This window comes from Cyrtonyx montezumae, unplaced genomic scaffold, assembly GCF_038088225.1.
Source record: "Cyrtonyx montezumae isolate F1298 unplaced genomic scaffold, pur_monq_1.0 scaffold_3, whole genome shotgun sequence".
Taxonomy (NCBI): domain Eukaryota; kingdom Metazoa; phylum Chordata; class Aves; order Galliformes; family Odontophoridae; genus Cyrtonyx; species Cyrtonyx montezumae.
Window position 1 is genome coordinate 73350653 of NW_027072034.1, and position 17765 is coordinate 73368417.

Sequence of the window (17765 nt, forward strand, 5' to 3'; positions counted from 1 at the left end):
CATATGGCGCACAGTGCCAGCTACACATTATCCCGCTTAAGCAATCAGGTATACTTTGTAGTACTCTCACTACATGGACTTCAGGGTGAAACAGATTTTTCTCTTACTTTCAAGTCAATACCTTCTCTTCTCTGCTTGTTAACAGACCGGTTTTTATGTTTATTATATTATTTGCATTTATTTGCATGACATTTCCTATGGCATAAAACACCTTTAGCAGCATGGTTTGCTATCAGTGTAGTAATGTACCATTAAATGAGGGACCTCAACTGAAAAATACCTCTCTTTTCTTAAGTGTCTAACATATATGAAGCAATGGAAAAAGAGAAGATCTTGATCATAATTTTCCTGACAATACCAGTTAGCAGTTCTGTGACAGGCTCACTATGAACAAATTACAAAATTACAGTCTTTAATGTTTTTGGGTTTTTTTAATCACTGATACTCTTCCACATGGTGTAATCGAATTTAGCTGCCTGCTGTATTGTTGTTTTTTTTTCTTCATAGCACTAAAATTAGAATAAGTTAAAAAAAAACAAAACAAACCAACAAATGGTGTTTTTACACTGGAACTAATATAGTAAGGAAAAAACAATATTGTTAAAGATGGCCAAGAACAGATAGCTCAAAGATGGACACTGGAATATGGAGCATATTGATTCTTACTAGAATTTTTGTAGTTAGTATTGTAAGTCTCTTTAAGACATCAATTTACAAAATCTCAGTCATTCCTAACATTATTGTGGTGATGGAGAGAAATAACCATATTTTATAAATTGTAGACAGGTATAGAGTTTATTTCTGCCTTTCACAAGCAGAAATGAAGTATCAGAGTTGGAATTGGAGCTCAGAATTTTATTCTGTTGCTGTGATCATCGAAATTACTGACACAGATCCTCAGCTCTCCCACCTTCTCTTCTTGTTGTAGCTCAATATAGATTAAAGTTTCTCATCACTGACAGTGTGCAGGCAGCAACACTAAGGATGTAAGCATGACAGAAAACTCCAGATTCACCCGGTCAATCTCTTCTATTTTGATTTATTCTAACAGCGAGAAATGGTGGTGAGCATTCTGAAGGGTGACCTGTTGGTCAGAAGGCATGCATTGAGATCTACTAGCTCTATAAACCCTTAAGAACCTTTCTGAGACTCTCTAGGTTCTCAATAAACAACAAAGTAAAACAGAGTAAACAATCTCAGTACTTGGTCAGTAATGACATGCCACATGTCCTAGAGTTTCAGAGCCCACATTAAAAGAAATAGTTTTGCAAGACTCAACTCTTTACAAGTTTTTGTTATCTGTAAGGAAATCCAATAACTGTGCCAAACATATCTTTAGGGCCTACCACACAGCAAATTCAAATCAAGTAAGAATTACTATATTTTCATGGTGCATAAAACTCATACTCGTAGCACTGTGGAGGCAGAACAACAGACAGGTTCAGAAGGAGTATAACAGTTCTTTGAGGATAGCTCAATTAGGCACTTTCTGGAAGCCCCAAACCACTGACTATTAAACTCTGAGAGAATATATATGGATAATGTTTGATTACATACATCTTCTTGGTTTTTCTTTTCTAAACAGATAAGCACAGTAGTACTTACACTAAATCTATAATATCTTACATTTCTCATTGGTTTCCAATCTATTTAGAAAGTCTGGGTATGAAAATTCCACAAGCTTGTTGAAATATCTGAGAGAACAGGCACATAGAGATCCTTAGCAGCAGTAGGGCAGGAAAACTGCTGCTCTATCTTTAGATCAGAAGCTGAGTGACACTTGAGAGTAAACTGGTCTAATCAGTGAAGTATGCCCACATTTGTTCTACTCTTAGTACAAAAAAATTACTTGCATCATCATGGTAACTTCAGAAAAAAAGGCTTTTCATGCATATCTTTTGAGTGTGTATGCTTTTACCTGCCCCAATAACTCTCTCAATACGAATTCTTGAAGGATCTATCTCCTTTGCAAATTCATGGACAGCAAGAGATGGGTCTTCATATGTGTCTGGATCAATATATGTTTTGATTCCTGGGAAACGTACTGAAAAAACAGAGAGAATGCTAAGAGTCAACAATTCTTTGATACTCACATACTATCTCAATACTTCTTTTTTTTTTAATTAATATGCATACATATCATTTTTATATTGTCAGAACCTAACAAAGGATGACTCCAACATCTACTACTGATTAAAAGAAACAAAGTGTAGAATACATAGTAGTTATTCCCACTTTCTGGAAGCACTAGGTCTTCAAAGACTAAACATAGACTTACATATTTCTTTTTACCCTTATTCATCCTTCAAGTGGTTGGTTTCTTTTTTTCTTTTTTTTTCAATTGACGATTGTAAGACATTATAGTTTACCTTCTGAGGTAGAAGACAAACTTGTGCCAATCTGACACGGTCAGAAGTGTTCAAAATTACAGATGAAAATATGAGTAATGTTCTGCTGGACCCTTTTGTAGTGCCCTGATACAGTCTAAGTGAGTGAAAGCATGGATATGTCTTCAGAACTGTTGGAATGCATTGTTCTATCAGTCTTCATTTTAGCTTTCAGTGGTATCTGACAACAGATGTTAGAGTAAAACCCACAGAAAATATAGGTATTAGGTTCTCTGAATGCCATATATCATTGTTTTCTAGTTACTAACATGTTTGCCAGTTACTTAGGTGCCACAGGAACAAAAAGTCAAAGGCCTTTAGAAAACTGTGCTTTTGGATCTCAACTGATAAAATAATATCAAACTCTGGTGCAGTTTTGTCTCTGCTGCAGCTGAACATGAGCACCTCCCAAGAAAAAAAGTTAAATAGTAGCCATATCTAAGTTTTGAGGAAAATGCTATTTCAGGTAAGACAAAATGAATTTTTAAAATTGTATTACCTTTCAAATTGCCATTTAATAGTTTAGTTTGAAGAAACACTTTGTTGTCTTTGCACTTAGCTTACATCCTGAAGAAATTTTTCAAATACAGTTGGTAAATTGGGATTTCTATAATCTTAGAAAATGCAGACTGCTGCTCACTTGGAAGGGTGTCTACATAGAAACCAAGTGAAGGCTCAAAGATATGGGGAAAAGCAGATCCTCAACACTGACAGTGATTATTGCGAAGCGGTTTAAATTCCTGTTTGTTACTTCTTGGACAATTAAGACTATCCGTCCTTTATTTGGAAAACAGCTTGTTAATTTACTTCTGTCTTTTACTGGTGGACAGATAAACATTCATTTTGCCAAACAGGTCCAGTCTTTGAGATTCTCTTCTCTCCGAATGGGTCCTGGAGGACTGTACTGCTTTTTTCTATGATGATCAGTTTGCACAACCAGCAAGCCAGGTGCAAGATGAGAACAAAAATACCGAGATCCATTAACAAAGCTTTAATCATTTCTGTCTGCTTCCTAGGAGATGGCTGCTGCAACAGTGAGTTAGTGCCAGATTGCTTTGGTAGGTTCCAGCAAGCCATCATTTTCTGGCATGTCTAAAATCCCTTGTGCTCTTGAATGTAGCATGTCCAAGAACTTCTGTTGTTTCTTTTGGACTATCTGGATCAGAAATTTTTTAGGCTCCTGCCATGTGGTGATTAAGATCTGGAAAACTTTCAATTCATTAACAGACATTGATGTAGACACTGCATCAACTTCGCAGGGATTGCAGCTGGGTCCAGAGAACCTCTTCAAAAAGAATTAAGTACTACATAGTCTTTTTCCTCTTTTCACTTAGTAGATGAGTCTAAATAATTTCATTTTCTGATAAGTCTAAATGCGTTAGATGACACCTAGTTGAGGGCATATGAACATGGATGGGCTTCAACAAATCACCAGCAATATTCATTTGAGCCAGGGCAGATAAGAGGACATGTACCATAGCGAAATGTGAAGCGCACCAGACATCATGGGATTTCACATTATCAGCTGGGTCATGGACCCTTTTTACCTAACTTCCTTCAAAGAGCACATTTCCTGAAATCTTCCTCTGAGTCATAAACAGCTCCCAAAGGAGAGAGGATGGATAAACACATGATGGTGTGCAGAGGAGGCAAAGCATGGATATGACTAAGCTGGTAGCAGGAACAAGCAATGTTAACCAGTGTAAATTTTACGTAGAATTTCTTTTAAAAAGCTTCAGCCCTTTTAGAAAAGGTCATACTTATACTGATCCAAGTAGAAACTGTGCAGCCCCTAAATTGTTTCAGGTTAAGATGCTGGATACCAAATCAATAAATAGCCCACAGTCAGGCAAGAATTGCTACTAGTGTGAAAACTGCACTTCTGGTGGAAGCACTAATTGCTCCATTGTAAAGGAAGGAATATTGTTGGCCACACAGTTTTAGCTACTGGAGTAACTCACAGTAGTTCCTCTTCATCCTTTTTTCTACGGAGCACATGATCTGGGAAATGCTCCCTCAAGTCTGATGTTTGGATAACTGCAAAGGAATGAGAAGCCTCGTAAGCTGAAGCTTTGTGTCAGTATGAAATAGGGTCATCATTTGTCCTGGCATGAAAGACACTGAGGCTTTTCTCAAATTCAGTCATGGCCTCCAGAGGCATACATCATACTCCACAGCAGGAAAGTTTTGTTCTTTTGCCCTTTCTGATCAGATTTGGATACAAATGGCAAATACAAGAAGTATCTTTTATAGCTTAATGTGCCCTTTCTCAAGATGGAAGAAGCCACTTGTCTGGATACAGTTTTGTTACATGAAAAAAGATTTTATTTCTCGTGACATACCTTTTGTCTTGATTATGACAGATCCAGAGATGTTTTCCAAATGAATAAAAAATTAATAAAACTATAATACTCTTTCTACAAGCTAACAAAAAATAAAACCTTTTTTAAAAATTCAACTCCAACATAAACAATCAGACTAGTAATTTAAACTAAGTAGCTAAACTAAGCTAAATAAATGAACGCTCTGCCCCGAGAGTTTTTCTTTCACAGTACTGATCAGTAAGAAAGAATGTGAGAGAAGGAAGTTTTGTTCGTAGTCTGTTTGGAAGTGTAGATCCCAAAAGACACTAATAGAATACCGAATACAAATACGAAACGTGGTCACTAGGAGTGGAATTTTGAGACAGATAATCAACATGGCCCAGTCTAGTGGTGAATTCACAGAAATTCACCTGGAAAATTGACAAATATGACTAACAGAACACACAAGAGTCCTCTTGTGAATTTTATATTGTTCTAGAGAACATACAAATAAGAACAGTCTTGATGGTGCAGACAATAAGTAACTATGCAAATGGCCAGATTTAAAATATCAAGGGCAAAAGATGTACAGAAAACCATGAATGCTTTTCATTTAAAATATGATACATATTTTACGTAACACAGTGTTAAACTACTTACAATTTCCATTTTGCAAATGAGCCCTTCTTTTCTCTTCAGATTTCATTTTGGCCTTTATGTACCACTGGCATCTTTTAAGAAAAGCAAGTGAGGTTTCAATTAAAATGGACGTAATGCAAAAAATAAGTGTACATTAACTTTTCTCTGCATTTTTACAAAAGCCAAAATCTTTGCATTCTGAATCCATAGAAACTTAGTTGTGACACCAAAGAGAAAAATAAACGTGAAGAACTACAAGTAGATTGGATACCAGTGAAAATAAATCAGGTGGATGATTAATGGAGAACACGAATACTAAAGTTTGATGCAATACTTCATTCTCATGTTTGAAAGAATCTTGATGCTTATTGTTTTTCCTCACTCTTGTTTGCATACATTGATTCAAACAAATCAAATCTTATCCTAATACCTTTTATACCCAGTGGGTCAAAAAAACATACAATTTCTTCATAAGTTCCTTGACTTCAACAGGATTCATGAGAAAATACACATCTTTTTCCATTAGAAACAATATTTTTCCTTCTGCGTAGCTCTGTTCAACCTGCCAGGCAGACCAGCTTTTCTGTGTACATAATTAGCCTTATAAAATAAACTACAATTATAGATAGTATTTCTAGTAAATAGTAACTGTGGAGACATGCAAAATAAGTGAACATCCACCACATATCAATGGTTCTTTCAAACTACTGATAAAGACTAGGATTATTCACAAATGCATTCGTTGCTGTAGAGGTGATGATGAACACCTGAAGGGCAGAAACTTCTTACACTATCATAACTGACAGTCAGTTGTTTTCACAATTACATATGTACCCCAAGGTATGGAAAGAGTAACCATGGTATTCTCGGCTTCTGTAGAAATCTCTGACTTGTACACCAGTTGCTGAGACCACTGCTTTCCAATTATGAAGAAGAACACTGAACACAAAGTGTTATACTTGGAACATCTGTTCAAAGGAACCTTCAAAGAAAAAGCTCCTAAACCCTAACAACTCCCCCTAGTACCCAATGCCCCCAAATTTGACTAAGAATACCAGTGAGAACCAGCAGTGGGTTCCTCCAGTTCCAGCTCCCCATTTCCTACTACAGTTAGCTAGAAAATTACTAGAAAAGACTAATTTTTGTAATGATAAGGATAAATCACACTGAGTTTTACTACAGTGTTCTCCAGAATTTAGCCAAGACCCCAGTCTGACTGACTACCTTGTACCTTCAAGTCACTATTTTTCTATCTGCAATGGAGAGCCATGCTTCCGGCTTACTCTTGGTTGATAATCACTCAGTGGATTGTGGAGACAGGTGCTCATTTAACCCAGCCTCTCCATGATGAATAGACTCATCAGCAGCCTTATGACTCAATAGCTCATCAAATTGCTAATTCTAACCAGCAAAGCAGAGCACATCTGTAGGGTGCTAGTCTCATTCCATGTAGAAATCTGTCACCAGTCCTACAGTAAATAGTATATTCAAAATTTTCTTGCTCTGTCTTCTATGTAGTACATTCTTATCACTGTATTTAAGCAGTACCTCAAACTGAATTAACATCTTACATAATTGAAATAGTTCAATTGGGTAAGATGTTAGAAAGCTAAGAGAATTTCTGATATCCTTAGTATTAGCAAACAGGAGGAATAAACCCAGAAAGAAACTCATTTCAATTATTTTTTTTCATTTCTGAGTTTACTGAGTGTTTTCTTAAGGAAGAGTTCAGGCTAGGATTTTAAGAATTGGTCTCAAGGTTTCCAGAGAATCATTTTCTCACGAAGTCTGTCTGTACAACTCTATTGTCTGAAAGAGTCTAATGTTTGTCAGTGTTTCTAGTAATTGTACAAATATTTTATAAGATTCTATGACTGAGGTAACAATGTGTTCCAGTGTGAGCCACTTCAGTTAAATCAAATGCTAGACTTAACCAGATTTATTATTATTCACATAACACGTGCACTGGTAGGACATCACTTCCTTTCCTAATTAGAGGTAATGGTATGCAAACAAAACAGCTAATTACTTACAAATCTGAACACACAGCACTGTCTATTCCTATCAACCCAATCTGTAATGACCATTAGCAGATTCAGAGAAGTAACTCTCTTCTCCAAAGAACAGACTCTTAAACAGGATAAAGAATGGTGCAAAACCCCATCCAAACCCCAGATTTATCTCTCTTTTAGAGAGTAAGAGTAAGTAGAGAGCTGAGTAAGAGGGAAATTCCATGGAGAATCTTCCTCACGTGAAACCTTTTCCACCAGTTTTGTGCATATGAAGAAAAGAGAGGCAAAAAGAGTATGGATGGACCAAATCCCAAACAGTTCTTCCTGCAGAGCTTACTGAAGGAGATATAAACCCAACACATTCTGCTTGGCCCCATACCTCTAGAGAATATTAGGAATTTTTAAGGCTTTTTTTACCCAAGGCAGCATTGTGGTGCCACTAATGTCTTACAGAGGAGTTGGATACATACTGTCTACCATTTTAAATTCTGCTTTGCTTCCTGGAGGAAGGAGATGAAATCCTGAAGTCACACACACACAAAAAAAAACCCAGATGCTCTGTGACATCTGTGAACCTGAGCTTCAGCAAGGACAGGTATTCTTATCACTACCTGCACTTTTAGCAAGTCCATTAAGAATCTGTGTATTCCCGTGAACTTTCAGTGTGTAGCTGACCACAGCATCCAGCCACTCAAACTAAAATGCTTTCTAAACCAATTAGTACAATGTCTTTATTTGATCCTGACCAACATATCAGTTGAGGAAAGGTAGACAATTAGCACAGTAATAAAAGAAAGGAGGACTTATAAGTATAAAAATCACCAACATTATAAAAAATAATAATTGTACAGGTCAGTGAATTCACTTGCCACAGTGCTGCTGTAATGTAGATTTACAAGAGTATCTTCAATAAAATGTTAAACAACAAAACAGAACCTTCAGGAAGCTAAATCTTCCCAATATTCTAGAGTAAAGTTTTCCTCAGTTTGATTTCATTTCTCAATTCTTATATAATATCTTAAGATAAATTAAGATTATGTAATATTAAGATAATATATCTTAGAGCTATGTAAGATATTTTTGCTTACAAATTTAATGTAGCAAAAAGAAAAACATTGTCCTCCCAGTATCTTCACCAAACTATATTGCTAGCCCCAAGACATCAGAAATCCTAAGGTCACAGTCTCCAAAGCTTTACAATTAACAGTGAAGAGATTTTATAATTAATATAATATTGTGCTTTGTGTTCTTTTCTTCTCTTTGTCTTCTAATGTCAGATATTTGAGGGTGCAGTTGCACTGTATTTTAAATTTTGGTCTCCTTCTGCCCATACCAGAAGAAAGATGGTCAGAGACTTATTTTAAAAAACACTGAAAATGTGGCATAATGACTAGCTAGTCTTTATAAATTCTTAGGTTTGGATAACACAGATCCTGAGCAAATGAGTACAGTGTAGCTTTAATTACCTCCCAGTGATCAGGAAGAACAAAGTGAGGATGACCAGGAGAGTGAATCCACCAACAGCAGCAGTGGCAATCACGAGAATCTGTCCCTGCTCTGCAGCCATATCAGAAGCTGAAGGAAAAGCACAAAGAAAGAGGTTAAAGCTCCAGCACCTGGGATTCGTGCATAATGGGTGACAACATTTAACTAGCTAAAAGTTGCAATTACTCTGCAGTAGTTTTCTTGGTGCTTCGACCAGACATAGTATGAGAGTGTATCTGTGAAGTGAAAAACCGTTAGCTGTGTACCAGCTATGAAGAAGTGGGGAATATTTTCATAAGTTTCTAAAATGAGGAGCCAGCATGATCAGGCATTAGCATTTTACTAAGATCTAAGTATGACTAGATTTTGGGCATAAAAATAGAACAAATATACTGCTTTTTTACCATATCCTTGCATGTCATTAAAAACTTATGTGCATCTAACTATATAAAAAGAAGCCAGCAGCAGAGTTACGTATGTAGGAAGTATTGAGCTAGATTAAGTAGGATCCCAAGCAGAAAAAGCACACGTAATGTGTAGGCTGACACACTCTCCTGTGTTTCTATTTTTTTTATTCTTGTAGATTTATAGTTTTATCTTCAATATGCTTTGAGGAGTGGCATCGCCACAGTAGGAAAAAAAGAAAAGATTCTTTTATGCTTCATGTGTTTCTCTCCATTATTTTTGTAAGACATTTAGCAAGTAGAAGAAGATCACTTGAAATTGTCTATAGAGGCTTGACTATAGAGGCTTGAGCTTTTCACTACATTTTCTTTATAACATTAAATATTTACACTGATAAAGTACCTGCTCATAGTCAAGCTGGTCCTCTACTCAGTAAAATAACCATATATCCTGTTTTATGACTTCAGAGTTATTAAAGTAAACACAGTTAAACTTCTATTTTTTCACCATATGATATTTACCTAATTCTTACTTTCTTTTCCTATAAGAAACACAATATTGTTCTAAAAGAAGAATATATATTTCACAGGACCACAGAATCACAGTTACCTCTGAGAACAGCAGTAAATGTAGAAAAGAAAATAAATTTTAGATTTATTAAGAAAGCAACTTTGACTTTGTTAACTTGCCAACAAAATCTTCAGTTTTCTTTGGGCATAAGATGATTACAGTTCCTAGGTTGCTGCAAAAAAGAAAGCTCAGCAGGCTGTGTTCTCTCAGTTTCCAGTTGATGAAGGCCAATGCAATCCACACATCACTGCCTAAAGCCTCATAAAAAGCTGTTTTCAAGAAAACCATTTGTCTTCGAAATAATATTTGTGAGTGGCTTAGAAATTAGCAGTATAAACTGGCTTTGTAATAAGAGTGAAACAAATAAAAGCAGCAGTAATTTATGTCCAATTTTCAGCAAAAACAACTTGTTAAATTTCTAGCACGAGATGTCTGCCCATATAATTTAATGAAGATACACAGAGACAGTAAATTATAAAGCATTTAGTATCTGTGGTTGTAAACTCTCCTCAGACGAAGTAAATGCACACATCTTCCAATAAATTATGTATCAAAACCCTTTATCAAATACTCACTAAACAGCTAATCTCCAAAACAGAATCTAGTGATACCACAGGAATGGACTGTAGCTCTGCATTATCTTACACTCCACAGAGCATTAGTTTAATTGAAACTATTCAACATATAATATGGTGCCACACAAACAAAAATGCAAAAGTAGTAGGCTCTCCAACTCAAACACTGAATACCATTTCAGAGTAGCAAGGGTTATGCTAAATGTCGTAAAGACAAACAGTTTGAACTTGTAATGGGTAAGGAGGGTTTTCAATTACTGTATCTTTTTCCTTTTCCATTTCTACAATGGAAGTGAGAGGACTAACTGCAAGCAATTTTTTTTTAATAGGAAAAAGGAGTGCAAAAAATAGAAAAATAGTGACCTCAGCAAGAGATACAATCAGATTAATCAGCTGTGATTTTGTTCAACAGACTTTCATTAAGAGGAAAAAATTCAGGGCCTTACTTCAAGATAATTCAAGTTCTGAGTGTAATGTAGGAACTGATCCTATTGTCTAAAGAGGACCTAAATACTGAAATGAAAAATACTATTGTCCTGGATTGCTCCTGCTGGATGAAGCTGCTTGGAGTTTTAGCTAAAACTGACTACAAGCTATCAGTTTAATAAAATACAATTTTTCTATCAGAAACCACATTCGAGTTCAGGAATGGAAAGAAGTTCCCCACTGACTTAGTTCTTTTTGTGTCTAACTGATACACCTTTGAGATTGCATACTCTTAAAAATGACCATTCTGCTCTAGCATGTGTATTTCAGTGTCTTGCAGAGATGCCAGCATACACACAATTATAAAGGGTCTTTCAAGCCTGAAACTTCCAGATGACCTTTATTTACTTGTCAGATAAAAATGTCAAATGGCAGACAAGTATAATTGGAAAATGTGGATTCATTAAAAACTGTCACAGAAGCAGGTAAGGCAAAATGATGGAAATACTTATTTTTGCTTCAAGTGATCCTTCTAGAAATCAAAGAAGGCAGAGTGCAGTGGACAAGACATAGATAACTACAAAGGGACATATATTCGCATACAGAATCTTGGCACACAGGTTCCACAAAACACTCTCCAGGCAAGAAGAATATGTTAATAATGAAAACTTAATAATGACAATTTTTTGAACAATTTTTGCTGTTCTAGATGAAATTCTGCATATCCCTTGATCTTACTATCCTTTATCATTTCTCAATTTCTCTCTTAATTAAAGTAATATTCAAGTTATAAATAGTAAGAGCTTTAGCATGCATTGTTTTTGTTGTGTTTGTTCTTTATTCATTTTTGTCATTTCATGATTTTTATGTTATTTTTCCTCTCCATCATCTGTGCTTATTTATATATGTCCCTGTATTTTTCCTCAAAAGTATTCTTGTTTATGCAAGGCAGAAAAACTAAGTTTAAAAAACAATTATGACTGCAAAGTCAAACAAGTTTCTGCAACTTATTTTATCTTTTTGCATGTACATATTTCAGTGCTGCATTTAATCACAATCACACAGTCATTTTTCCAGAATATTATTCATTAAAGAAACAGGGCCAAAGTTTGTATAACTAAAATCAGTTTTCTGTTTTCTTTACACTTTGCAGTGCATGCTGACTGCACACGGATTCTTAGCTCTGTGATCACAGGGATGAACTTAGCTGTATGATCTATGGGGGCATACTCCATTAGATAGCTGTCACTGACAGGCAATGAGGTGAGAAAGCTCTGGTGGAACATGAAGGTGTAAACCACCAGCAGATCCAATGGGAAAATGATTGCCAACAGACTGTCCTTGTCCTTATTCTCTTGTGCAAACTGACTGCCCTTGTCCTAATTCTCTTGCTCCTGCCTGTTCCCATTTCTGACATTACACCTGTCCCTGCTTCCTGCTGCAGTGTAAGGTGGGAGGTCAGATCTGTCCACCTCCAACAGTTCACAGCAGCCCTGGAAAGAAAAAGGTTAGCGTTTGCTATGGCTCCCTTGCTGGTGCTCCAAGACGCAAAAGGTGGACTTGTATCCCAGGCTTCTGCTTCAGAGATGTCGAATGAGGGAGCTTAGTGCCTATCTGTGTGGCTGTTATGCCTAGCATTATGCCTCATTCCTTCTGCCCATCTGCTCAACAAGTTCATTTTGACAAAAACATACTTTTAAAAATGAGTGTCATGAGGCAAAGATAAGGGAGGATTTATGAGTTACCCAGCAGGTGACTAGATAGTACAATGGTGTTTGGGTGTCAGAGCTTTTCAGCATGGTGTAGATACCACTAATACAAAGTGGTGTATTGATTCTAAAACTACAACACATAATACATACTTCTACCCCAAATTGTATTACCCAAACAAACTGTTTAGTCACATTACTCTTCATGACTTACTAAGGAGGTTATTTGCTTAAAAGGACTCTTAAAGTTCCTAATTGCATCATTCCAGATTCCTTGCTCAACAATGTGTCCAGTTTCCTTGTTCAAGAAGAAAATTCTGTCTGAGAACAGTTCTGATCCCACATGTTTTTCTGTTTTCAGTTTCAGTTACAACTTACTACTACACCCAAATGTGTAAAAGAGGACTTGCTCTTCCCTTTCTCCCTGGGATAAAGGGAAATATCTGAGACTTCTTCACTTCCTCACTTGGAAGACTGTGAGAAATGGTGCACAAATTTTATTCACAGTGCAAGAGGATAAAAGACAGAGAATCTTCCACTTCTGCTTTCCACTTTTCTTTGAGCAGACGTCTCCAAAACCATTTAGAAGGTTGCATATTTGGTATAAAAGGTCTGGAAGCCCTAATGATAGATCTCTGCTGTCTTTCAGCTACATGCTTTAATTATTTCAGTTTGACATCTATCAGACAGTAGACCTTCCAGCAGCGTGAAAGATAAAGCAGTGACAGAAAGACAGCTAGATAGATAATAGTGAGTAGCTGTGAGATAGATAAGTATGGATGGTGAGAACTGGAGCTCTAATAGACAGTAACTGACTGTCAGATGGATTTACAAGTCACTGTAAGCAACAGAGCTAAAGGAAAATAGGAATAGGAAAGAAAAACAAAATGTCTAACAAGGTTACTTTTACCTTTCCAGAAGTGCTTCAGTTCCTGTGAGCTGATGGTCTTCAGTCTCAGGGGGGATGTGGGAAAAGGAGCAGGCAACGGAACGGCAATCTTAAAAAGGGCTTTTAAAAGTGAAATGAAATACTATTACTAGTATAAGTTCGTATTAATTCTTTGCATACATTGGCTTGAAAAGCTTCCTTTCAAAGTGTTGCCAGAAACATTAACTTCCTGACCAGTAGGTGAATGGAAAGCCTGTGATAAAAACTTGAGATGTGAGCAAGGAATTGCTCTTGTTTAGGAAATAAAGACAAAAAGTAAAGACTCCGGGGCTTCTGGGAACCAGATAGGGTAAGCTCTTATTAGAAGACCAAATGGCTGAAAATATAAAACATAGTAAGGAAACCTTTCAAGATTAAAATGAGACACCGTGAGGTATCCAGTGCTGACTACTACTGAATGAACAGCAGGACTAAGCAGACATGGGGATGGATACAGCAAGGCAGTTCCTAAATAGGAGATACACGCAGTCTTGTTTGTTGGTTTCATTCAGAAACTGGATTTCCTACTGTGAAAACGTTAAGCATTCTGATAAAAAAAATCTCAATTCTGCACTGGCAACTCTGAATTTCTAAAAATCCTAGAGACAAATTCTCTAACATGGCACAAATCAGGGTATGTGCTTAAAACAGTACTGAAGAGACTTCTGTCAGAATCAGTGATTCCAAACTCACATCTGGAATTCTGGAAAAATGGATCTCAAAGTTTCACTTATCTGTCTACAAATCCAAAATGGTCCGATTTGAGGCTGAAAAATTAGTGGCGAATGTTGTGGATGTAAGAATGTAAGGAAGAATGTGAAGTTGTACAAGAAAATCACCATCTGTGTCTATGTTATGTCTATGTGTCTCTTTCCACAAGAACAGAGTTTTTTGGATCAAATAATTTTTTACAGTCCTCATATCCAGGTATTCTATTAGTATTTTTGTTTTTATTTGTTTGTTTTGTTTGTTTTTTAATTATTAATCTAACTTATTTGAGCCATCTAAAAGTCTACACTGCTTTTGGATTAAAAATCATAATGTGTTTACGTTTGCCACACTTTGTTCAGCTCAAGCAGTAGCCCACACTCCATACAAGCAGGTTTGTCCCCTTCTGGCACAAGTCAATTAGTTCTCTGTCACATACAAATTTCTTTCCTGATGATGGGAAGGCTGGTATGGAAACCATGCTTAGATTTATAACAAATCCTGCAAAAGAGAGTCACAGCATGGAAATACTGCACTGCCTAACAGAAGTAAATTGTACAAATCTTTTGCACATTCTTGTAGGCACCAGGGTCTCTGAGTATTTATTGTAGTTTTTATGAGATCGTTGGTGGATAATGTTCATTTTGAAAACAAACACTTTTTAAAGCCTCTGTTCTTCCCAGCCCATTGATGAAAATGTTAACTTCATATGAAATCAGTATAGCTCACATTAACTTAAAATCTGGCTAACTGAAAGACTACAGGAAGTAAGTGTTGACTGGAATTTTCATTATGTGGCTTGTTTGCAATAGGTAGCATTTGAGGGAGCTGCAACAGCCTGTCTTGGTCTAATATTATTTAGAGTTTTGCAGAATAATAAACAAGAATACACATCAAAAAGCTAGAAAAACTTCAGCTGAAATGCATACTGTCAGAGTAGTAAATGATGAGAGATTAATACGTAGCTTGATTTGAACTAGTTTCTAAGATTGGTGCATGCTAGCAAGCGTGACATCATTTATGTGCACTCAGTTGAATGTGTAACATAACCTTAAACACAACCCTCCTATATCATTACATCTAAAAGTAAGTCAGTATTTTGGAATACAAGAGATTCTACAAATAAAGGAAAACTAAACTAGAAGGAGGTAAGTGGTGTTATGATTGTTTATCGTATCATAAACAGGGTTCCTTTTCCAGTTCAGTTTAATATCAGGCTTAGTTTTGATGCTGCCCTTCAGAAAGGATGGTAAAATTTTGGAGAGCTACCATGATTCTGTATTTGGATAAACTGCCTTTTTGAGGGACAGAGCATTTATTTTACTTATGGGAAACATGAGAGTATTCTTAAAAATGGCCTATTCATATTTAAATGAGAAAGACATTTTTTATAATATTAGACTTTTTGATTTGTCCGAAAAGGGTAATAAGATATAAGCTAAAAAAAAACCAAGATCAGGTCATAAATAAAGGACAAATTTTTAATTATAAGGGCTAAATGATAGAACTATCTGCTTTTAAATATGCTGAGCTGCCCATTGCTGGAAGACTTCAAGTCAAGACTGGTTTTGGGAGATGTTGCATTTCAATCTGCTTTCATAAACTGAATGGAAAAGCTTCAGTCACAAAGGTTTTGTTGATGTTATGAAAGGAGTTTAAATGAATAACCATAATAATCTGGTAGTGCATTGAAGTTTAGAATAGGCCTACTTCCAAAACACTGCTTTGAGGAAGTAAGATATTTGGAGAGTGTCAGGGTATAATTTGACTGGTCATTGAGCACTGCTTCTATTTGAAATAAGTAATATTTACCATCATGCACTTTTTTTTTTTCCTTTTCAAATTTAAAGTAGCACTTACAATTGTAATGCCTTTGAACTACCCTTTCAATTAAACTGATTTATTGATCTAGCACCATTTCAAACTGAGCTACAGAATTTCACTTTACCTCCATCTCTGCTGGTCATGTACCTTCAAAGCCTACTTTTCCCCTGTTCACATTTCCTTTCAATCACACAATGATTTCATTTTGTAACAAAATTAAATACTTTTAGTCAGGAATAAGCCTAAGCAATAAATGTTGGTAAACAGCAAATATATAATGCATATGTTTTACTATCAAGATTCATAGTAAATTAGAAGTCACTGAGGCATTTAATGTTTAAGTGTTGAAATCTGTAATATATTTTTTTCAATACAAACTTGTTTCTGTAGAAAGCTTGTGCTCCCACACAATAGGAAGATAGACATTTAGAATTTGAAAATGCATCATTTATAATATCATGTTATATTGCAAAATCCAGTGTTTCTTCAAAATGGGATCAAAATTTGAAAAATACATTACATGTAAAGAAATTCACCATTTCTTTTTTTTTTTACACTGAATAACTCATATTAACATTGCTGTGGCAACAGTATTTCCCAGAAAGAGAAAACTATACTTTTCCTGATAGAAACTTATGATAGCATCATGTGAACTACTTTAACCTATGATCTTTTCTTCTATCTCAAAATGGACATCTGAACCACGTCACCTAACTAGTCATCCTCTGCCTCCAGTGAGTTTGGAGAAAAACTCAAGCTTCTAAGTTACCTTTTGTGCTTTTCAGAGAACCATCTTTAGTCCTTTTTGTCCTTTCCGTCATGATTCTAGAGCTAAAGGTGCGCAGATACACACACTCCCTCAGCACTGGACATTATGGAAATCTACATGACTTTGAACTTCTTAAGACATTTGACACTTGGAATGACATCTTAGGGAAGAGTGAATTAATAATTACAGTAACATCTACAGTGATAACACTGGCTTGCATGGATCCAAGCCTACAGTACTTTATCAACTCAACTAACTCAACTTTTTGTAATTACTGGTTTAGTTATTTGTTCTCATTGAAAAAAAAATTACTTGGATTAGCATATTAATCTAGCTCACCATGCACCCCAACAAGGCAGATGTAATAAGGAAAAAAATAAAAAGGATAAGAGGCTTTTGTAAGACTTTCACAGCCTTGAGACATTTCTATCAACAGTGCTGGTGACATAAATCAGGCACCAGTCTTCCTAACTTATTCAAGTAGTCACATTTGTCCATATATAACACAGGCTCATAGAGGTTAAAATACCATTTACTTTTCATAACAGTTATAAGCCATTGTGCCTAAAGACTAGGTTTTTTTTGCATCAGAAGGTGCAAACAGGTTCTACTAGAATTCTTGAAAGCACCGAAGTGCTTAATTCCTTGTCAAACCAATTGGCTTAACAATGTAGAAAAAAAATTAAAAGTCCAATTAGGCATAAAGTACTTGGAAATCTATCTCTAAAACATTTCTGAAATAGAAGCTAAGCAATGAAAATGGAACACAAACCCATGGGTGCTCTTGAAAATACTTGCACAGTTTTGAGTCTGTACTTTAGCTTAAGTAACTTGAATTCCAAAACTAATAAAAAACACAGTACACGTAATTAGTTAATTAAATCAATTTCATTAATGAGTGTTTTAGTGCTGATTCTACTATGCTCATTTTATCTCAGAATGCTTCTAAATATTGTGTTCATGGTTTCTTTGAAGGTGCAAGGCAGTGCATCAGTAGAAAATTGTTCAGAGTAATAGCCAAGCCT

The 17765-nt window shown here is 35.8% G+C and overlaps 1 protein-coding gene across 2 annotated transcripts in view; it reads right to left on the reverse strand.

Annotated features, from left to right (window-relative positions):
• EPHA6 (EPH receptor A6) overlaps nt 1–17765 on the reverse strand; it is a 472327-nt gene that overhangs the window by 100917 nt on the left and 353645 nt on the right. The window contains exons 9-12 of one of the 2 annotated variants that reach the window (XM_065741887.1): nt 13422–13520; nt 8808–8916; nt 5351–5421; nt 1919–2044 (exon numbers count right to left, since the gene is read on the reverse strand). In XM_065741887.1, coding sequence (XP_065597959.1) covers nt 1919–2044; nt 5351–5421; nt 8808–8916; nt 13422–13520 — 405 coding nt within the window. The remainder of the gene's footprint in view (nt 1–1918; nt 2045–5350; nt 5422–8807; nt 8917–13421; nt 13521–17765) is intronic. The other variant, XM_065741888.1, reaches the window with a different exon arrangement.